Source organism: Lutra lutra, chromosome 4 (genome assembly GCF_902655055.1).
Source record: "Lutra lutra chromosome 4, mLutLut1.2, whole genome shotgun sequence".
NCBI lineage: Eukaryota > Metazoa > Chordata > Mammalia > Carnivora > Mustelidae > Lutra > Lutra lutra.
The window spans coordinates 179,122,029-179,144,819 of record NC_062281.1 but is presented as its reverse complement, the minus strand read 5'-3'; the positions used below and the strand labels follow the sequence as shown (position 1 = coordinate 179,144,819).

The 22,791-nt window shown below is 40.6% G+C and overlaps 2 protein-coding genes and 1 long non-coding RNA gene across 4 annotated transcripts in view; 1 reads left to right on the top strand and 2 right to left on the bottom strand.

Moving 5' to 3' along the window:
- Window positions 1–521: 521 nt before the first annotated feature.
- On the bottom strand, window positions 522–5,567 carry LOC125099270 (uncharacterized). The gene is made up of 3 exons (XR_007127076.1): window positions 5,343–5,567; window positions 4,053–4,973; window positions 522–1,100 (listed from the first exon to the last, which is right to left on the bottom strand). It is a non-coding gene; the product is annotated as an uncharacterized LOC125099270 (long non-coding RNA).
- Window positions 5,568–5,594: 27 nt separating this feature from the next.
- On the top strand, window positions 5,595–21,438 carry TMEM50A (transmembrane protein 50A). Its single transcript, XM_047728731.1, has 7 exons — window positions 5,595–5,756; window positions 7,566–7,671; window positions 8,718–8,830; window positions 10,190–10,257; window positions 12,744–12,836; window positions 15,725–15,785; window positions 20,623–21,438. Exons 2-7 carry the CDS (start codon window positions 7,579–7,581, stop codon window positions 20,666–20,668), a joined length of 474 nt encoding a protein of 157 aa, XP_047584687.1. The 5' UTR covers window positions 5,595–5,756; window positions 7,566–7,578; the 3' UTR covers window positions 20,669–21,438.
- An 828-nt stretch (window positions 21,439–22,266) lies between these two features.
- The window catches only part of LOC125099264 (RH-like protein), a 37,106-nt gene continuing 36,581 nt past the window's right edge, over window positions 22,267–22,791 (bottom strand). For both annotated transcript variants that reach the window (XM_047728722.1, XM_047728724.1), the window contains one exon: window positions 22,267–22,518. In XM_047728722.1, the coding sequence (XP_047584678.1) occupies window positions 22,492–22,518 (27 nt within the window). In that variant the 3' untranslated portion in view covers window positions 22,267–22,491. The remainder of the gene's footprint in view (window positions 22,519–22,791) is intronic.

Sequence of the window (22,791 nt, the reverse complement as noted above, 5' to 3'; positions counted from 1 at the left end):
TGCCCCTATGTGCCTTTTTTTTTTTTTTTAAAGATTTATTTATTCATTTATCCTAGAGAGAAAGAGAGAGAGCACGAGTGAGGGGAAGGGGTAGATGGAGAGGAGAGAGAGAGAAAATCCCAAGCAGACTCTGCACTGAGCATGGAGCCCGACTCTGGCCTTAATCCTACAAACCATGAGATCATGACCATAGCTGAAACCAAGAGTTGGACAGTTAACCAACTGAGTGACCCAGGCACCCCCCAAAAGTGTGACTTTTTAAAAGGAGAACACAGGGCGCCTGGGTGGCTCAATGGGTTAAAGCCTCTCCCTTCCACTCAGGTCATGATCTCAGGGTCCTGGGATCAAGCCCCACATTGGGCTCTCTGCTCAGCAGGGAGCCAGCTTCCCTCTCTCTTTCTCAGCCTGCCTCTCTGCCTACTTGTGATCTCTCTTGCTCTGTCAAATAAATAAAATCTTTTAAAAAAATAAATAAAAGGAGAACATAAATACAGTAAGATGAACTAAACAGATGTTGCTATATTTATTTAAAATGACAATGGCATGTTTCTTTCTGTCTTATAATCCAGGATATTTTTACTTTCTGTTTTCTTTTCCAATAATACTACTGTGAACTGCTTGCAGCCTTTAGGACATCCTTCTTTTCTTTCATGTAGCAGTAAAACTGAATCCAGTCAAATATAAAGTTCTCTTTGACTTGCAGCTGTGCTCTTACCAAGCCCACATTACATCGATTGCTGGTGTCAGTCCAATGCAATAACATCAACTCAAACAGCCTCTCAGCACAAACATTCGAGCATAGAATACTTTGGATTTTTACTTACGAGCAATAGCAGGCTTTTAGATTTGTAGGAATTTGTTTCCAGCTCTCCAAAAATGTCCATCCATTTTTTGTCTATAGGCTTCTTTTGGTAGACGAGCTGTTTGTGAATCAGGTCCTTTGCATCTATAAATTCATCAGAGAGGTTATCTGTGTCTCAAATGGAAACACACTGGATGTCACTGTTAAGTTCAACCTCTCTTCCTCAGGGAAAGTGGTTTTCAAACACAGACATATTTCAATTGGGAAATTTAAATTGGATTCCAAATAAGTTATCGTTCTAGGAAAGAAACGGAGAAAGTCTAATTTAATTTGGTTGCCCTTTTCTGGCAACATTTAATCCAGTTCTGAAGCAGTCTTCTTTCCAAAAAATGAATCATTTTTTCACTGTATGAATTTTTGTTTCCACTTATACACAACATCAAACATCAAATAACTCAGGTGCAGGCAGTTTATCTTTTTCTAGGCTCCCGATAGCTTCTTCAAAGATCAAAAAGCAGGTCTGGAGAAACAGCATATAAATTTCTGTCATATTCTAATCCTCTTCTCCATTCTCACCTTCCATGGATTTCCAAATTAGAGAAGGACATTCATCTTTTCCCACACTTTGAAAATAGGATTTTACTGATGGCCAACATTTTAACATCTTTTCTATGGCTGGCAACAGTGAAAACCATCTTATAGGCATATGTCTTGAGGTGTCTATCTCCTTCCATTTCGAAAAGTCAAAAGTCTCATTAAGTGCTTCTACATGTTTTCAGGAAACTGAAGTCACCAAAAACTTTCATTATGAAAGTCTCAGTGTCGCAAGAAAGCAAATCACATCCCTTTTTTAGCAGTCTGTGGTGTATAAGAACATTTAGCAGATGAGATGTTTTCTTTTTTTTGGTAAGAAGTTTATAGACTGAATGGAGTTTGCTGAAATTTACATCTATACTATCTGCTGAATATGCGGATAGGTGAGCCAAATCTAGTTTGTATTGCTTTTGTATTGTTTGCTTGATCTTTTGTTTATTATTTTCTAAGGTTTCATTAAAATCTTCATAGCCATCAAGAAGGCAATTTGAAACTTAATTTTTAAAATCAAAGTACCTAAGAACTAGAGAAAACAGTTTTATTGCCATGATGTAACACATCATTTGATATACTGTAGAAGGCATGATTATTGGTAAGATCTTACAGAATCAGGTCTACGCTGTGAGGGGCCAATACAACTGTGATCAAATTCACCCCTCCCCCTTTTTAAAAGATTTTATTTATTTATTTCACAGAGAGAGACACATCGACAGAAGGAACACAAGCAGGGGGAGTGGGAAAGGTAGAAGCAGTCTTCCCACAGAGCAGAGAGCCCAACGTGGAGCTCAATCCCAGTATTCTGGGATCATGACCTGAGCCGAAGGCAGTTGCTTAACCAACTGAGCCACCCAGGAACCTACCCACAGGACGTTTTAGTTACAACCTCTGAATCTGGAAATGTAACTTTACCCAGTTTCAAAGAGCAATCAAGGGAGCCAAAAGATAATGCCTGTTCATTTCTGTGGTATGCCTCTGCTAATTCAGCAGCTGCTTTTTTTTTTTTTTTTTTTTTTTTTTTTTAAGAGATAGAGAGCCCGTGAGCCTGTGAAGTGGGGGCATGGGTGGGCAAAGAGATAATCTTAAGTAGGCTCCATGCCCAGTGTAGAACTCAACCCTTGGCTTAGCCCTGACATCATGACCTGAGGTGAACTGCTATTTTTGATTGAGCACTGGTGTCTTTTTGAGAGATGAAGACTTTCCTTGATTCAAAAGTACTTGCTTGTCTCATTCCAGACTTGTGGCGCTCAGTGTCCACGTTCTCCTATCCTCTTCTCCACCATGCCCAACCCCAAATTCTTTTCTCACAGATTGTACAGTATGCTCTCTTTGGATCATTTGCCTCCCTAATCCAGTTGTATGTGTCCTTCCATCTACCATTAAAATAATACAGCCATTTAGTCTTCTATTTTCGGTATTGTCTGGGTCATGATGTTGATATTGTACTCACTCTCATGGTCAGTATCTCAATTCTTAGAAAACATGGCACAATATTCACAAAGTTAGAAGTTAAACCAGCGCTATCTCCCTCCAAAGCACAAGTGTTAATACTCATGATTAGAATTTAAGTTGCTCTGAAAGGATGCTACAATTGATACATGATTGTGAACCACAAATCATGGCTGCCAGTGTCAACGGTTAATAGAAGGCAGATAATCACTGGATTCATCTGTCACTAAAAACGGTGTTGTCTTCCTTTTAGGGGGGAGCATAATATGGGTTTTGTACCTCCTCCCTACCCCCAATCTATGGCACTCACTGCTAAAACCAGGACTTCACATCCAGGAAGAGTTTCTTGTAACATAGGACTTTCAGGGCCAGTCCCAATCTGGTGTGGTTGGTCACGAAAAATAGAGTTGATTACCGTCCCATTTCCACCAGTGAGAGCTTGTTTAGTATTTTCAGATCTGCTATTTTGACATAAACAAGCTAAATTTAAGATTTTTTTTTTTAATTTATTTGACAGACAGAGATCACAAGTAGGCAGAGAGGCAGGCAGAGAGAGGAAGGGAAGCAGGCTCCCTGAGATCACAAATAGGCAGAGAGGCAGGCAGAGAGAGGAAGGGAAGCAGGCTCCCTGCTGAGCAGAGAGCCCGATGCGGGACTCGATTCCAGGACCCCGAGACCATGACCTGAGCCGAAGGCAGCGGCTTAACCCACTGAGCCACCCAGGCGCCCAAACAAGATAAATTTAGCTAGACTTTCTAAGAAGTGTAGTGTAAGGTAAATAAAATAAAATAACCAGATCTTTCTGGCAATAGTTTTTTGGGAAGGTTCTGTTTGGATAAATCTGGCTTATCTAGAACTTTGCATTATTTGGTATACCTGTTCCAAAATTCCATTCTTTAACTATAAGAACAGTTCTGAGAGCAGGTAGCAAGTCAAGGTTGGCTATTCCCAAAGAGTCAGCTGTGCTGGCTTTTGCAATTTCTAATAGCTCCAATGTATGTAGAAAAGACGAAAACAAACACTCCAACATATTCCAAGAAGGCTAAGAATGACAAATCAAGCATGTACTTTATTATAAAAGCAACATAAAGGTGATTACTTATGTTTATAAAATACCTGACATACATTGTTAACTACAGTAAACGTAAAAAAAAGGGGGGGGCAGAGGAAAAAAAAGAGAGAGAGAGAGAGAGAAAGGAAAAGTTAATACCTTTCCTCCTAATCATTAGTTGACCTAAAAGCTGAAGGCAAGGGGCACCTGGGTGGCTCAGACCTTAAGCATCTGCCTTCGGCTCATGTCATGATTCCAGGGTCCTGCTTCTCTTTTTTCTGTTCGCCCTGCTTGTGTTCCTTCTCTCACTCTCTCCCTCTGTCAAATAAACAAATAAAATCTTAAAAAAAAAAAAAAAAAAGCCAAAGGCAAGATTTGTTATAGGCTGCTCAGAGCTGCTAAGCGAACCTTAAGTCGTTAAAAAGTATTAAAAAGGTTCTACAAACTGCCTGCAGTATATTACCCCCCCCCACCCCGAGCCCTTTAACAGTCATAATCTTTAACCCTGAGGGGTAAGAACGATGTCCACTTAAAAATAGGCTATATGGATTGCATTGTCCAGTTTTGCCTACTAATCAGCTAATGCCCCCCCTTCAAAAGCACAAAGCTACAGATGTTACGCATCAAAGGAAATCAAAGAAATTAAACGACATAATCTTGGTTCCTAGCTTACTCAAATACTGTAGCCTCATATGCAAAAAAGGTGAACCTTGCGTCCCTCTTCACGACAAATGACCCATGCAACCTTTAACTTAAGCAAAACGGGGTTCTGCTCTGCGATCTCTTCCTGGATCTCCTCCTTCAACCGCTGCCTTCTTTCGGGTTCGGGGGCTGGCTGCGACTCCGACGCCCGACTGGAGCAGCTGGAGCTGGACCGAGAGTTCTGAGCGGGCAAGCCCGTCCACAAATCGTTCATGTAGGCAAGACTTCATTGCTTCCGGCTTTTGAAAAGGGTCACTTCCCCAAAACCCAGATTGTCTCCTTCACAGCGGCTCCAACCTGGATGACCTTCCCGCAAAGGGGGTATTTGGCCTCTTGAGACATTTGTGGCCGTCCCAACAGCCAGAATGACCCTGGCATCTAGGGGGCAGAGGCCGGGGATGCAAATAAACACCCTATAGTGCACAACAGGACAAGCCCTCATAAAGAAAATTATCTGGCCCTTCCCCAAGGGGGAAAAAAGTCAAGTCCCAGAAGCGCGCCGGGATTCGGACTGCACCGCACCGCACCGCACCGCAGACACTCACCCCGGACCTTTCCCGCCTCCTTGGAGTGACTCCACCCCTCCTGGAGGCGGAGCTACAGCGAGGGCGGGGCCAGGCGCTGAGAAAATAAACAAGACTTAAAAACAGAGCGGAGGGGGGTTCCACGAACATTCACTTTTCGGACCACGCGGGACCTGTCACCCTGAGATAACTGAGGAGCCGACCGCAGCACTAGAACACTTACCATCTCACACTGAACGGATACCAAGGCCCAACACACACTTTCCTTTCAAAGGAAGAGCGACTTGCCACGCCTCCCCTGGACGGGTGCACTCAGCCTACCTAACTCCTGACGTGCTGAGGCGGACAGAGCGCCGTGGACAGCCCCGGCCGCCGGTCCGCGCCGGGAGCACGCACAGACCTCGGCGCGGTGGGCGTGGCTCCCTCTGGCCCTCCCTCCGCTCTTCTCTCTCCCCGCGCTCCTTCCTCAGCCCTGCTCTCCGCATGCGCGACCGAGCTCCGGGGGCGGTCCTGTTTCATCCGGGTACCCGGTGGCCGGTGGGTGTTTTGTTTTCTTGGCTGAAAACTAGGAGAAAGTGAGGCGGCCCCGCGCTGCACGACACCGGGCTCGGGATCGACTGCACTGGCGGGGCTGGACGTAAGTGTCGGGCGGGAGTTGGGGGGGGGTTGCCGCCACAGCCTTTCGAGAGTGCTTGGGCCCGGGGCTGTCTGCCGGGCGGGTGCTGATAGGGTCGTTATCTCCACCCTCTGGGAGGCTGCGGGCTCGGGCTGTGTCTCTCTAGACCCTTCCCGGCCGCTTCCTCCGGGACGGCCGCGTGCGGATCCCTCTGGGCTACCGGATAGCGCCCCTCCCCGGAACGTCTCGGGATCCGTGGAAATCACCGAGGTTCCGTTCTTGAGTGTTGGAGAAACAGCCCCCGAGAGGGATTGTCACCCATGGGCTCTTTTTTGGAGGGGGGTGGCCGAGCTAGAACGAGTTCCCACATCCTCTCAGCCCGCGTCCACTCTAGACCTGGGGTCTCGGGGTCTGGGGGCGGGCTTTGCGCAGCAGGGTGCCGGTAATAAACCCAAGAAAAATGGACACGGATGGTTGGGGCGGGGGCATAGGGATGAACCGAAAGTAACACATCCTGGATTGCACTTCCTTCCAGGGAAAATTAAAGGCGAATTGTCAAAACTGAGCTTGGTTCTAAAGCATATTAGCACTGGTTATAATCCCAGGTGTTAATATTTAATGCTTAAAAGGGATGTTAGATAGGACTCCTTGCTCTTTTTTTAGAATATCATGGTTTTTGGCCAATCAGGGTTGCTGACTACAGAGTAGCTTAACAGAAGGATTCAGGTTCTTTGTAGGAGTTTGGGTGTGTCTTGATAATTAGCAAGTTATACATAATTCAGGCTTTTTCAGTACTCTGAAACAGAGATAGTTTCCGGAAGTGTCTTAGGCCGGGTCTGCATAGCCAGGCTCTTAGGAATGCTTTATGTAATTTGTTAGGTCGGCTGTGGTAATTCATATATGGTAATTCAGCAGTGGATTTTTTTTTTTTTTGTCTGAATTAATATTAGCTTCAATTTTGTGCTTGCTTTCTTTTTTTTTTTTTTTAAAGATTTTATTTACCTATTTGACAGAGAGATCACAAGCAGGCAGAGAGGCAGGCAGAGAGAGAGGAGGAAGCAGGTTCCCCGCTGAGCAGAGAGCCCGACGTGGGACTCGATCCCAGGACTCTGTGATCATGACCTGAGCCGAAGGCAGCGGCCTAACCCACTGAGCCCCCCAGGCGCCCCTGTGCTTTCTTTTGACTGGGAGCCATCTGTAGAATCAGAGACAGAGATATTAAAATGAAATGGGTGTTCTTTATATAGAAATGACACCAAAAATCAGGATTGGTTCTGGAAAAAATAATGAAGTGAAAGGAAGTGATGTGAGTAGAAGACGTGCAGTGCAGTGTCTAATTTCTTAATCTGAGCGTGAAGAAACACATGTTCTGTGATAAAATGTGTAAATTCCCAAGACAAATATTTTTCCATCTGAGTACATGCTTTAACTGAGAGCCAAAGTTTTTTTTTTCTCTCCTCCATGTTAGTGCTCCTGGATTGTAAATGTTAAAATCACATAGTAACTTAGATCGGAATTAAAATTAATAACCATTATAAAATTTTTCCATGTTTGGATACCCACCTTTGTTCATATTTCTTAAATATACCAAAACTATCTTTTAAATTAAAAAAAGCTAAATGAGTCCAAATTTTGTTTTCCAAGGTTTTAATGTGGAAATTGATAAAAAATTAAATATTCTAAAAAAGTATATGTAGCTAAGATAAAGTATTTGACTTTCATTAAATTATTCCTGAACTGTTAATTATTTTCTGGGAACATAACTCATGTTTGAAGCAAGTAAATAGAAGTACTTTAATGGAGTTGATTTTTATTTATTTATTTTTTAAGTGACCTGAAAAAAATGTCTGGATTTCTAGAAGGCTTGAGATGCTCAGAATGCATTGACTGGGGGGAAAAGCGCAATACTATTGCTTCCATTGCTGCTGGTGTTCTAGTAAGTGTCATTGATAATTTGGGGCTTCATTATTTTGTTGTGTTTGTTTTTATGTGTTTTGAATTCTGTATGATGTTTTTAAATATGTACTATTTATTTTATCTTTGACCACTAAATTTATTTTAATAAACGTTGATGTTTTGTTTATGAGGGAGTTAGAGTTACTCCATTTTAAGAGTTAACATTACGGTTTGAAAAATGATTAGTAGAATGATTGGTTTTCTTTAAATGCATGTTAAAAATGGTATATAAGATAGTATGCTTTATACATTTATTCATTATATGGATAATGCTTCCCTTTTATGAGTCTATTAAGATACCAGGAAGTGTTTAAGAAAGAAACAGGTCAAAACCAGTGGAGAGATATGATTGTATTTTTTCATAATCCAGAGTTAGTTTTCTTCTCAATCTCATTAAAAAGCAAAAACAAAAGAAAAAAACCACACAGGAAGCTCACTAAAGTGTATTGCCTAGAAGTAATTTGTAGTTAAAATTTTTATTTACATTGCAAATCCCTCAATGCATCTGATCCTTGTGTTTTATACTTTTATGTTGTCATATGCTCTAAATAGTGGGTTTTAAATAAACAAACAAAAATCTAAGTTTAGGGGCAGCTGGCTGGCTCAGTCAATGGACCATGCAACTCTTGATCTTTGGGTTGTTAAGTTCAAGGCCCATGATGGATGTAGAGGTTACTTAAAGTCTTTTCTTTTCTTTTCTTTTCTTTTTTTTAAGATTATTATTTATTTATTTGACAGAGAGATACACAGCGAGAGAGGGAATACAAGCAGGGGGAGTGGGAGAGGGAGAAGCAGGCTTCCCACCAAGCAGGGAACCCAGTGCAGGGCTCAATCCAAGGACCCTGGGATCATGACCTGAGCCCAAGGCAGATGCTTAACGACTGAGCCACCGAGGTACCCCTTAAAAATAAAGTCTTAAAAAAAATCATTAGAAGGGATCTCTTCACTTTAATACTTTGCTTTCTTTTTAGCTAATAATATGAAATTACTGTAATTTCTCATTAGTGTCACTTTTTTATGTCTTAGTTTTTTACAGGCTGGTGGATTATCATAGATGCAGCTGTCATTTATCCCACTATGGAAGAGTTCAACCACTCATACCATGCCTGTGGTGTTATAGCAACCATAGCCTTCCTGATGTAAGCATTATTGTTCGTGACACTACTTAACATAGATTGTCACAAAATAAAAATGTCTTCCCAATAGTTGAGTAGAGTTCATATTTTTCAATGTCATCAATGTACTGGACATGGTTTAAAGGTCAGCTTGCAGAGAAGGACTGGCAGATGGCTCAGCAAGGAAAAAACAGGAGCAAAGAAACACTAACCTAAGAACATCTGCATTTTTTTAAAAAATACAAAGCTTGTTTTAAATGTATTTGTTTGCCAAATAATGTGGTTGATACAGAGATCATTTGATCATTCTAAAACTTAGATTTGAATGAATAAATTAAGACTTCATATTATTATTTAAAAAGTCAGGGTGCATGTAGTCAGCATGTTTATTGGGCAACTACTATATGCTAGGCACTGAAAATAAAAATAGGAAACAAGATAGACACAGCCCTTGCCCTCAACGAAGCTTCCATTGTAGTGGTAGACACACGCACATACACCCACAATTGAATTTTGACATATATATATATAAAATATGTATAAAGTTCTATAACTTTTTAACAAAATATATTGTGAACATTTTCCCATGCTATTTAGATTTTTGAAAGGATACTTCTAAAGAAAGCAAGGCTGTCTCAATTTAGAATGGTACTCTGTGAGAGTCAGCAAAAGACTTCCTATGTTTGGAACCTGCATCGGAGATCAAAAAACAAGATTTTACCACTTGAATCACTCTGATAATATCTTCAGAGCAAAAAGTTATTGTTTTGCTTACTATATAATTTCTCCAAACACTGGACATTAGTACACAATTATCACAAAAAATGCATTCCAAAGCCAATTTTAAGTAGTTTTTGGATTGTCTAGGGACCTTTCTGTCTCTGTGTTTTGTGGTGCATGCATATTACATGTTGAATATGTCCCCTGTGCACAAATGGAAAGCTAGGGAGGATCGTTCCATCTCAGCAAGGTGTAATTTTGAGAATTTCACTCTCAAATTTTAACAGGCAAGATATAATCTTGAAAAATTATCCCTCAAATGTTACCAAGCATCAGAATCACCTGAAGGACTTGTTAAAAGTCAAATTGCTATGCCCTATACCCAGAGTTTCTGCCTTAGTAAGTCTAGGTTGGGGCTGGGGAATTTTCTTTCCAATCAGTTCGCAGGTGATGATTCTGCTGGTCTGGGGACTATCGCTGCTGCTTAGGGGGATCATGTTGAAGGGACTCGTTTAAGTTTACTTGAACCCATTACTCAAGGCTCAGGAAGCCTAACCTTAAATTTGAGGTACTCTAGTTTATTGTATCTGGTAATTTGATGTCATGGGTATTTTCTCTTGGGGTCAAAGACTGTGATATCTTGGCTTTATTTTATTCATACAGGATTAATGCAGTATCAAATGGACAAGTCCGAGGTGATAGTTACAGTGAAGGTTGCCTGGGTCAAACAGGTAAATAGGCGTAAACAACGTCTTACTATACATCCTTAAAAGTGAGAATATACATGGCAGGGCCATCATTCTAACTCCGTCAGATCAGAGATAGGATGGAAGTATATCTAGGGCAGAAGTTATAGGTTTCAAGGCATAAGGTACAAGTCACATTTAATCTAGGTTGGCTGTAGAGCACAGTGTATGTAGTCTTGAGTTTATAGCTTGTGCAACAAAATGTAGATATAAGTGTATATTGTATAAAGCAAAGGACAGTATGCAATAAAGAGTATAAGTGCAAAATAGATTTTATAGTACCTTAAGGTTTACCATATAAATTATTTTCTTCTCTTTTTTGTCAGCTTTATTTGATTGGATTGGCATTTTGAAATAGTTCAGAATCGTAGTAATTTGGGTGTGTTTTGAAATATAGAACATAAAATTTACCCTCTTAACCATTTTTTTTTTAAAGATTTTATTTATTTATTTGAGAGAGAGAGACAGTGAGAGAGAGCATGAGCAAGGAGAAGGTCAGAGGGATAAGCAGACTCCCCATGGAGCTGGGAGCCCGATGCGGGACTCGATCCCGGGACTCCGGGATCATGACCTGAGCCGAAGGCAGTCGTCCAACCAACTGAGCCACCCAGGCATCCCCCTCTTAACCATTTTTAAGTGTAGAGTTCAGTAGTGTTAAATACATTCACATTGCTGTGTAACCAACCTCCAGAATTCTTTTCATCTCGCAAAATTGAGTAGAATAATAGAATTTCGGTGCGTAGGTTCACCGAGTCCATTCCTCCTCAATTGAGCAGCTCCTATCCCCTGGCCTCCATTGCCACGCACCTGGGTGAGGTAGGCTGAGTACAGGATGTGTGTGGCACAGCTTCCTTGAGAGTCCAGCTTACCCAAGGACTTGAGGGATTATTGATTCAACAATTTAAGTGATAAACTTATATTATATCCATACAAAAAATAGGCAGAATTCAAGTGACTTTTTTTTCCTTTTTCTGTCTTTTTTTTTTTTTTTTTTTTTTTTTTTTTTTTTTTTAAATGAAACAGGAGAAACTTCAGTAGTCCGCCCTGATCTATACTTTCTTTGGTTCACGGTCTCTGTAGATGAACTGAAGTAGAAGAGATACAGAAACACTAATCTGGCATGATCGTAAACTATAAACAAATAGGCGAATGGTAGCAGTTAGTGTTAATAATAATAAGCTAGTAATAGCGAGGACTAGGACTGGAATATGGCCATCACATCTGTAACTAAAATTTGTTAGCTAACACAGCTTTGGGGATGGAGAGCCAGTTGTATTTAAGACTACATCTGTGACCGTCAGCTTATTCTTTCTTTCTTTTTTTTTTTTTTTTTATTTGTCAGAGAGAGAGGGAGAGAGAGCGAGCACAGGCAGACAGAATGACAGGCAGAGGCAGAGGGAGAAGCAGGCTCCCCGCCAAGCAAGGAGCCCGATGTGGGACTCGATCCCAGGACGCTGGGATCATGACCTGAGCCGAAGGCAGCTGCTTAACCAACTGAGCCACCCAGATGTCCCTTTTTTTTTTTTTTTTTAAAGATTTTATTTATTTATTTGACAGACAGAGATCACAAGTAGGCAGAGAGGCAAGGCAGAGAGAGAGAGGGGGAAGCAGGCTCCCCAAGGAGCGGAGAGCCCGATGCGGGGCTCGATCCCAGGACTCTGGGATCGTGACCTGAGCCCTAGGCAGAGGCTTTAACCCACTGACTGAGCCACCCAGGCGCCCCAGCTTATTATTTCTTAACTCTTTTTTTGTTTCATGTTTTGGAGATGAAATCAGAAATTAAATATAGCATTCTGTTTGGTTTATTGAACAAGGCAGTGCTTTTATTTTATTAAAATGTATTTATGCTGATTAAACTCATCTCAATTCATTTTAGGGAGTCTAAGGACTGTTTATTTTATAGCAAGTCATAAATATTTTATAAATGTGATTTAAAATTTGTTCTCCTCTGTTAACATAATTTTAATGAGGCTTTCCTAAGTGCCAGTCACATTAGTTTGAATTTATTTCACTGCCTGACTTACCTGGAAGTGAAGTATGGTAGTATGTTTAGATTCACATATCACTGAATATGAATTTTTAGTTAAGTTACCTATGTTATTGCTTGGAAATTCTCTTGGAGGAGTTTAAGTTTTGGAGTACGGTTTCTAAAAATATATGGAGAATGAGCCTGTAAATATGTTGAAACATATTTTGTGAGATTTTTTATAGGATGGTTGAGGAATTTTTCTCAGTATACATATTTAAGGAGATTAATTATAGGCACTTAGAATATACAGACCAGCCAACAAGAAAAAGGCCAACGTCTGCACTCATGAAAGATATTCAACACATCTTCCATTCTTATTTTAGACTTTAAATGGCAACTACACATTTTTTCTGTTTTGGTTTTTGCTTTCCTTTTGAAAAGTTAATTGAACTGGCTGCTGCCATATGAGAAACAATGCGGGTAAAATGTTATTTCTTTTAAGGGGCTCGCATTTGGCTGTTCATTGGATTCATGCTGGCATTTGGATCTCTGATTGCATCTATGTGGATTCTCTTTGGAGGCTATGTTGCTAAAGGTAAGAGAAAACAGTTTACGTTTTACTTTGATGGAATACTGAAGTTGTGCATTAGGGTTGGTTATTTTAGAGCAAAGCTTTTTTTCATACAGATGGGTCAGCTACTAGCTGCTAGCATTTGTGCCTGGGAACTCCCTTCACCCTATCAGTATTTTGTTTTGTTTATTTGGTATGTTTTTACTATTCCTTTCTTCTGTATTTTTTCTTCTGATCTACAGCCTGGAAGTAATGGGACACAGCTCCAAACCTTGCTTCTCTTTGGCTTCCCAAAACCTCAGAAGCAGAATATATATGTTCTCTAGCTATTTGGCAAGTTTTGACTTGGTGAATGATATCCATGGAAAGCTCTAACATCCTAGAATTAAAATGTATTTAGCTAAGCCTCCCTTGTACTATGACATCATCTCCTTTTAAATAGAAAGTAAATTAACAGTTCACGTACGTCTGCTGTGGAAGGCCGGTGTAAAGCAAGGCCTGCAGGAAGAGGCCTGCTTTTAGATCCCTGTTTGAAATCTCACCTTTACAGACCCCAGAAAAATATGAAAACCCCTTACAGTTCCAGGTAAAATTGACTCTGCTTCTTACAGTAAAAGTATGGTCTTAATGATCTGCAAAAACTAGACCAGCAGAGATCTAATCTAGCCCAGATTTTAACCCTTTATTTCTTTGAACAGAATGTAGTTCTTGGATTAAAATTATGGGTTTCCTGAATTTTTATTAAGATCATTTAAGTCTTATAGACAGGAATGATAGGCACTTTAATATGTATTTTTGTTATTGTTGGTTATATAATTTATTACTAAAGCCATGTTCCCAAAAATGTAGAAAAGAAAGAAACTATAATAATGTACTGCTTTTAAGTGTTTTGGTATATTTCCTCTGGTCTCTTATGTTTTTGCATAGTTATAGAATAAATACGATTTTGAACCTAGGTTTTTGCATTTTACATGATATCCTAAGTAGTTCTCTTGCTGCTACAAAATCTTTATCACATCATATTTTAAAAACAAAAATGTTACTATCATGTGAATTCCATAGTGCTCGTTCATTGTAGAATACTGGAAATATAAAAAAGCAAAGAAGAAAATAAAATTATTGATAATTCTTCTCTCCCAGATGCAACTATTAATACAGAGCCCCTTTTTGTAGAAATGTGTTTATCTCACAAAACTTTGGTATTTTCCTAAAGACTTCTGGAGCCAGGTTATGCTTTAAGAATTATTAACAGGAGATCTATAATTTTATAAGTTGCCTTTCTATAGGATCCTTATGAGCCATTCTAGTGCTAGTAGTTACACTAATGTGGAATAATTTAATCTGGCCTTGAGGTAGTGAAGTTTCTGCAAACCAGTTATAGTAATCAGATTAATTTAAAACTATTCTGAGAAATAGTTGATAATTCATCTACTTATCATGCTTGGTTGTCAATTAATGAGTAATCATTGATAGCTCCAGTAGTAGAAATTTATGAGGATTTCAACTTCAATCTGGGATGAATTGGAAGAAAATGTTCTTCTGGCAGTCTTGCCCATCCTAGCTAATGGTTTCTCTGTCCCTCCAAATGTTCAGGTCAAAAACTGGGGGATTAAAACTTATCAGAGATGATACTTCTCTTTCTCTTGTACCCCGCATTCAGTCCATCAGCAAATCCTGTTGATTCCGCTGCTAAAATATATCCTGAATCCCACCACTTTTTTTTTCTTTGAAAGAGAGAGAGCCCACAGGCACGTCCTTGTGCACAACCATGGGGGTGGGAAGGGGGAGGGGCCGAGGGACAGAATCTTAAGCAGGCTCTACACTCAGTACAGAGCCCGATGTGGGGTTTGATCTCACTATCCTGAGATCATGACCTGAGCTGAAATCAAGAGTTGGATGCTTAACCAACTGAGCCACCCATCACCACTTTTTTTTAAATACAGGTTTTTGTTTTGTTTTGTTTTGTTTTAAATAATCTCTCCACCCAGTGTGGGGCTCCAACTTACAACCCCTAGATCAAGGGTCACATGCTTTACCGACTGAGCTAGCCAGGCGCCCCCTGAATCCCACCACTTTTTACCATCTCCATTGCTACCACCCTTGTTAAATCTGTTAGTCTCTTGTCTGATTTCCAGGAACAGCTCCCTCACTGGTTTCTGTTTCTCCTCTTACCTCCTTTTGTCTACTCAGCTCAGCAGCCAGGGGAATCCTATTAAAATATGTCATTACTCTCCTGCTCAGAACTCTCCAGTGGCTTCTCATCTCCCTTAGAGTGAAAATCAAAGCCCTTCCTGTGACTGTAAGGCTCCACGTGATCTTCGTGCCACACCCCGCACTAACCCACCCCTCATTCTTCTCTGATCTGTGTCCTGCTTTCTCTCTGTCGCCCACTTGGTCGTTCCTCTCTGTGCCAGCCCACCGCCATCCCTGGCTTGCTGCCCTTGCTCTTCTGCTTCTGTGTGGGGCTGCCCGCCCTTCCTGCCTATCCTTTCGTCACTGTCACCTTCTCATGAGGTCTTCCTGGCCACTTGGATAAAATGTCATCATTCATCGCACTTCCCTTATCTTTTCTTGCTTTATTTTTTCTCCTCACTTACTTATTCTCTATGTTGTTGAGCTTCATGAAGATGAAAAAATTTTTGCCTGTTTTATTTACTGCCATATTCTCAGCACATTACAGTGCTGAACATGGTATGCACTTGCTAAATATCTGTGAAATGAAGGGAGGGAACTTTCACTTACTACACCAGTGCTAGACTCTGTCACATGTATTATGTCATTTAATACTCGAACCAACCATGTTTACCAGAAAATTCAATTATGTAAGGCAGGAAACTTGCTATTCACCAGTGTATCAGAAACTAAATGTTTTGAGACCATGAACCTCTGAATATTACAACTATTTTTTACAGAAAAAGCCATCGTATACCCTGGAATTGCTGTATTTTTTCAAAATGCCTTTATCTTTTTTGGGTAAGTTTCTTTTACATTCTTTATCCTATTATTTTTAATTTTTTATTTCAGGGTTTTACTTATTTGAGAAGGAATAAGAAAGAGAACACGAGCGGAGGGGAGGGACAGATGGAGAGGAAAAAGCAGACTCCCCACTGAGCAGGGTGCCTGATGGGCGTGATCCCCAGGACCCCGGGATCATGACATGAGCCAAAGGCAGACGCTTAACTAACTGAGCCAGCCAGGTGCCCCTGAATTCTTTTTTTATAATTGATATAATTATATAATAATATATAATTACTATATTTAGTTAATTAACTTACCCTGTCCAGTGCCCCTCCCCCATGTTATGTCATAAAATATGAAGAATGAGACTGAGAAAAATAACAAACACATGTTTGTTGTTACCAACCTTGGGAACGTATGCTGATTTTTTTTTTAACCGCCACCAACTCCCCTTTAATAAACTGTGATTCAAGTGATTTAGTTACATAATACTAACAGTTTCATTTTAAATCTGTATTTCTAACAGTTACTTTCAGTGAAAGCCTGCTTAAAACCTTTTCTCCTTAAAATTTTGTTTCTGAGTACATTTTATAGGTCTTTCTAACTTGGTGTTATTAGAACTTATGCATGATGATATTTGAGGTATGTAGGAGAAGCCCTAACATTTTTTATCCTTCTGCTGCAGTGACAAATTAAGGGATTACTAAAACTCCTGAGAACCTTAATATTTTTATTAATGATCTTTTCTAATGTTCATTCCTTTCTGGGTACTAAGGGCCTGCTGTTTTCCCTACCCTTAGCCTTCCACCCTTGCCACTGCCACCACCCCTCCACGCCCTGCCCCCCAAAATCTTCTTTTTATGCTCTGCATCAGGGATTCTTTTTTTTTTTAATAAAGATTTTATTTATTTAAATAGAGAGAGTGGGGCGGGGTGGGCAGAGGGAGAGAGAATCTCAAGTAGACTCGACCTTGAGCATGGGCCCTGAGATCGTGATTTGAGCTGAAACCAGGAGTAGGATGCCTAACCGACTGCGCCAGCCAGGTGCCCTGCGTCAGGGATTCTTTTTTTTTTTTTTAAAGATTTTATTTATTTGACAGAGAGAGATCACAAGTAGACAGAGAGGCAGGCATAGAGAGAGAGAGAGAGGGGAGGAAACAGGCTCCCCGCGGAGCAGAGAGCCCGATGCGGGGCTCGATCCCAGGACCCTGGGATCATGACCTGAACCGAAGGCAGAGGCTTTAACCCACTGAGCCACCCAGGTGCCCCTGCGTCAGGGATTCTTAACCGTCATCCTGTGGGTAGGGTTCTGAAGATGGGAAAGCACCAGACATTTCCGTAGACAAGATACTGCTGTTTCTGCTTGTTTCTAGGAGGGGAGTCTATGGCTCTCATGATTTTCAAAGAAGTCCCTAATCCAAAAAAAGGTTAAAAAACTACGCTATTCTAGGACGGTCTATTGTAGGACTGTTCCTTTTCTGTCTCTTCCTACTGACCCCCCCCCCAAAACGAAACCTAAGCCCCATATCTACTTGAGCCACTCCTGAAATGCTGACAGTTACCCTTCGGTAACATTCACGAGTGATATTCAAACTTTTTCCTCCACCAGGAATTCTTGCAGTTTTATAAAATCATTTTGGAAGGAAGAAAAATGTGAACTTAGATGTGGCAAGGTATACAGCGTCTTTGGGTCTTTCCTTATGTCCTGAAACTAATGGAGAAAACCCAAAGAGTTTAAACAACAAGAATAAAAAATTCAGCCACTGTTATTATGCAGAAAACAATAATGACCAGAGTTTATTGAGTAATTACTATCTGTGAGGCACCATTCTTAGTATTTTACCTATATGCTCAGTGAATTCCTGTAACAACTCTGAAGGTGGCCCCATAATTATCCCCATTTTATATGTGAGAAAGCAAGCACAGAAAAAACAGGCTCCTTGTTTGAGATCATGTGGCTAAAACGGAAGCTGTCTGACTCCAGAGTTTAGGCTCTAGCTACAAGGATGAAGACGTTTGAGATTTGGGGTGAATTCAGTTGATGTTTTCTCTTTTTGCTGTCCTGAGCTGGTTGTTTAGCATGAGTTCTCTTTCCCTCCTCCCTCTTCCTTTTTTGGGAGTATAACACTGGGAGTTCGGGAGTTTGGGAGTATAATACTTCAAAAATACAGCACGAGTAAACCTCATTTCTCAGCTTATGAAATAAAATCTGGGTACGTTTGTTATTTTGTAGGGTAATGTAGCATGTTTATGAGAAGGTCGGTGTGGATAGGTAGGATTTCTTTTCCTTTCAAGCGGCAGTGCCAGGGCCTGGACATCTGTACAGATGGCCCCCAAGCATCCTGAGCTCACTACTCCAGTGTCTCCACAGTTTGGGAGGTGCACGGGGAACTCAGGGCCCCACAACTTCAGCCAAGGGAAGGTAGTGTGAGGGTGTGTAAGAAAAGCTTCAGGATGGAGTTGTGGGGAGGGGGATCTACTGAGAACCAGCCAGGGAGGGGCAAACAGCAGCCTTCTTTATCATTTACCCTGGCAGAGAAAAAGAATAAAGCAAGTTCCACCTTAAGATGCTGCTGTAGCAGAGAAGTCACTGTGTCACCGGAGTGGGGAACAGAGGATTGAGGGGGAAACACATGAGTTCACGTAGCAGTTTTCATATGGCACAAAACCTTGGAAACCAATCATTGACTTGTCTCAAATTATTTATGATAAATTCCTTTTATATGGAGCAAGTTTGGTTTCTCATTTGGTACTGTTGTCCTTCTTCAGACTTAAAAACTATGGTTTCTGAAAATACTATAAGCAAATTGAAATGAAATTCAACTAATAAGCACTGCTAGTGGAATAGTTGTAGCAGATTGCCTACCATTCTGATTTGTAACAGGACAATACTCAGCAGCCCCTGAGAAATGACTGTTTCAGAAATCAGACACAGATGTCAGTACCAAAGGTGACCATCTGACAGTGTAGGAGGGACTGGCTTTTGTCCAAGAAACTCTTCAGATTACAATTTACATCTGTTGACTAGTATTTTGAAGGATGTCTCATCCAAGCTATCTGGAGGGTAGAAGCCTGCTATTAACCAGAAGATCAGAGATCAGAACACCTTTTAGAGCTTTATGAAATCCTTTATAAAGAGAAGTTAACATTCTTGCAAGAGAGGGTACAATTTCCTAGTTGCATTTTTGTTTTCATCAAAAAACACTGAAGTATTTACCTCCTGAAAGGCTTATGAAAGCCATTTTAAATTGATCATTACGATTATACACTTAACCTTGAGTAGACACTGGGGCCTGGAAAACACGAGAAAACAAATGCAAAGCAGCCCATGCCACTGTCTACCCCCCTCTTCAATTTCTCCCTCCCCCTTGCCCGCACATCCAGGGCCTCTCAAACGGCCTCGGAAGGGTCTCAGACTTGTTCACTTTCTGTTGGGTCACCATCATCCCTTCCTGAGCACTTCACATCCCTGATGGTTCTTCCCTTGGATCCAGTTTTCCTGTGTCACTTTCTCTTCTAAAACATGGCTCTAATTCTGTCACTTCTCATCTTAAAATTTTTCAAAACTTGGAGCTGTCTACAGAAGAACTCAACACTAGTGGCCCTGCAGCCAAATTCTGTCCACGGCTCTGTTTTATTTATTCAATACAGTATTTTCTGTTTTATTGAGCCAACATTTAAAACTCCAGAGACTTTTACATTAAAATCTGAAGTTTGGGCTTTTCCTCAAAAAGTGGAAGATCTGACAATCCTGAGCCTTGCATAACAACAATCAGCTGGAGGTGGATAGTTGTTCCTCTAAGTCGGGGCACATCTCCGTATAATCCCATTTCATGCTGAGTATCAGTAGCCCCCGTAGCAGAATGTACAGGCTGACACCTGCCCTCTTGACTCATTTAAGGCATGTAAGGCCCCTGTGGGCAATTAGCCACTCTGGTCAATTGGTTTACCAAATCCTGGCCACTGCCATTCCCTATCTTCCTTGTCTCTTAAGCTATAATCCAGCCATATTGGACTCCTCCCTGCTCTAATGCACTTCAGGTATCCACGTGTATCCAGAGATCTAGATGGAGACCTGTATCTCCTTATGCCTATAATTGCCACCTTGCCACTCTTAAGTTGAAACTTTGAGGACAGCTGTAGACCATTCCCCACCTAAACCCTGGATGGCAAGTTCTTTGTAGGCATATTCCTGACACAACTGTCACTTGGGCTTTCCCTGAGGCCCTGTGGTCTTTTATTCCCTTTGCCTCTTGATACGTTGTTTCCGCTTCCTTTGTCACACTAGCTCCTGTTCCTACCCGTCTCCCATTGAAACTCCTGCTTATCCTCCAAAGCCCATTCCAAATATTACCACCTCTGTAACTTCTTTCCTAACACATTCAGGCGGAATAAATTCTATGTGTTTCTGTGTTCTCTCAACATTTGGTAAATACATGTCTTCCCCCCGCACACACATCCCTCCTCTGCTGTTAGCACACTGTGTCACCAAGAATGTGAGATGTGAGCAGCTTGAGGGCAGGGACACCATAGCTTATGTATTTTTATAGCCCAACCATCTAGCACATTATATTCAAAAAAGGTTTGTTGAATGAATATGATAAAATTAGACATATTGTCGTTCTATACTAAACATTGGTTAACTTTTTAAGAGTGGCAGAAGGCTTCAGTACTCAGAAGTCGAGGATGTGGGAACCACACGTTCATTTTCTGTTCTGATACATTCCCGGTGTTTTTCTGTAATACAACTTGTCAATTCTTTGTTGCTAGTTTCCCACCATCCTCCCAATCTCACATACTCTTTTTTCTCCCCCAAACTCAACTAGATGTGATGTTTCTTATTTTATTTGCAGAGGACTGGTGTTTAAGTTTGGCCGCACTGAAGACTTATGGCAGTAAGAGCATCCAGTTTGCTTCTGCACAGCAGCCCCGTGTGGGTTTTTTACTACTCACTCCCAGTTTTTTGTAATGCCATTTTCTAAACTCATTTTTGAGTGTAGTCTTCAGCTTCAATTTGTGTAATAGTGAAATCATGAGAACTTCCTATGTAAACAACAGCAAAAATTTATTGTGTGCATTGGACTAACTTATAAAATGTTGAAAATATGCCACATGAGTAATTTTTATTAAGTTTTATCATGGTATAATTTGTAAACATAAATTACAAAAAGAATTATGGATGCATCTTATACGAGCATTTGTCAGAGCCAAGGTCCAAAACTACAAATTAAAGTGCTCTGAAGATTTAATGTGTCTAAATGTGGCCTCTTCTGTGTCAAATGTTAAATGAAATATAAACATTTTCTTGTTTTTAAATCTATGCAGTGGTCAGAATTCTTTCTTGCTATACGTTGTGTTTGATCTGTCTGCAAACATTTCAGTGTTAGTAGCCATTGAGGGTGTCCCAAGGGGTGAGTGACCATGTTGGAAGAGAGAAGCTCCTGATTCAGCCACAAGGCTGCTCAACAGTGTCCCTTCGGTGCCCTTGATTGGGGCTGAGGCCTGACAGTCACTCAGCCCAGGCATGTGGTCGTGGTGGGATGCTGACAGTCACTCCCTGTCTACCATTGAAGGAAAGAGGAAAAAGATAGAGACTGGACACTAGTCTTAATACTCAGGCGACAATTTTTTTTGTTGTTGATTTGACAATAAATTGAATTCCAAGTTTCCTTGTGTCTCTGTATTGAACCACTAACCTCAAAATAGACCAGCAAGGTCAGTTAAAGTTACAAACATTTACTACTGAGAACTCTCACAGTCTGTTCCTTTTGGAACCCTGCTTTCTCTCAGGCTCCCTCCCCCCTTGGCAAAATGGGAATCTTTTTTTAAATGAGCTAGTTAACTATGGGATACATGTTCTTTAGAAATGCAGCTTTTCTTTCATAAAACTTGCTACAGTTAGCCCTTCCTGAAACACAGAAGATCTCCTAAATGGTTTAAATTGTGGTGCTCTTGTCCACACCAGCCACGTGATCTTTCACCTTGTACATCTGGAATATCGCCTAGGCATCCAGACACACTCAGAGAAATGGCCATGTTGCTGCCATCCCATAGCCAATCACCCATGGTGGGTTTTCAGAGAGTTCAAGGACATCTGAGAGGTTGAAGGTTCACCTCTTTTTACAGATGGGGGAACCCAGGCCGTGGAACCGTAAATGATTTTCTCAAGGTCACAGAATTAGTTTTGTAATCTTGAGACACTGTATTTCCACAACTGACCACATCTTTCCCTGCAGTCAAATTCAGAATATACCCAGGGTATAAGAACTACTTTGTGAAACTGCTGGAGTAGAAACACAATGTCCATATTATAGGACTAAATATAAGTGAATTCTTAATTTTTCCCTATTTAATATTCTGTGTTCTGCTGATATAGACAATAGTTCACTGGGTGGCGTAGCATGCTTTGTTAAGCATGAGAAAGAATCTAAGAATTGTCAATAAAATTGAACCAATACCTTAACTGCATGTCTGCACCCAAGAAAATACTGATAGCATCATCTTTAATGAAACCAAACATTTATTTTAAACTATTATGAAATTACCATTCAAATACATTTTTAATCTTATTTTTTAATATCAAATTCATCTCTTTGACCTTGTTTCATTGTATATAAGGAGACTTTGCTGTAATGAGTGTCATCCACAAAAAAAGGGGAGGCAACAGTGAAAAGAAGTTGTCTCATTTTCAGACAGGCCTTGTTTTTGTTGAATGGTTTTGCTTAAAATCCAGTAGCCAAATGAGGAAACTGTGAAAGCAAAGCAAACATTTTTATTACAGATGAACCCTTATAGATCTTAAAATTTACACACATATTGATTCTGGCTTAATCTCTGGAAACTGACATGTTGACAAAAATATGTCATCACAAAGGTCTTAGAGCGTCTTCCGCAAAATCTGAATGGGAAGAACTCTTAGATCTCATATCTTACAGCTCTTTACATGAGTCATTGGTAAATCGTGATCTGGCTTTTGTTTGAATGTCCCCAGTGATAGAGGATGCACTACCATATGAAGTAAT

What these genes read in the sequence shown, in the direction of transcription:
- TMEM50A (XM_047728731.1), top strand. Translation starts at nt 7,579, where the DNA reads ATGTCTGGATTTCTAGAAGGCTTGAGATGCTCAGAATGCATTGACTGG. An exon ending in CCATTGCTGCTGGTGTTCTA is followed by an intron (nt 7,672 to 8,717) that starts GTAAGTGTCATT and finishes TTTATGTCTTAG; the next exon opens with TTTTTTACAGGCTGGTGGAT. An exon ending in AATGCCTTTATCTTTTTTGG is followed by an intron (nt 15,786 to 20,622) that starts GTAAGTTTCTTT and finishes TTTTATTTGCAG; the next exon opens with AGGACTGGTGTTTAAGTTTG.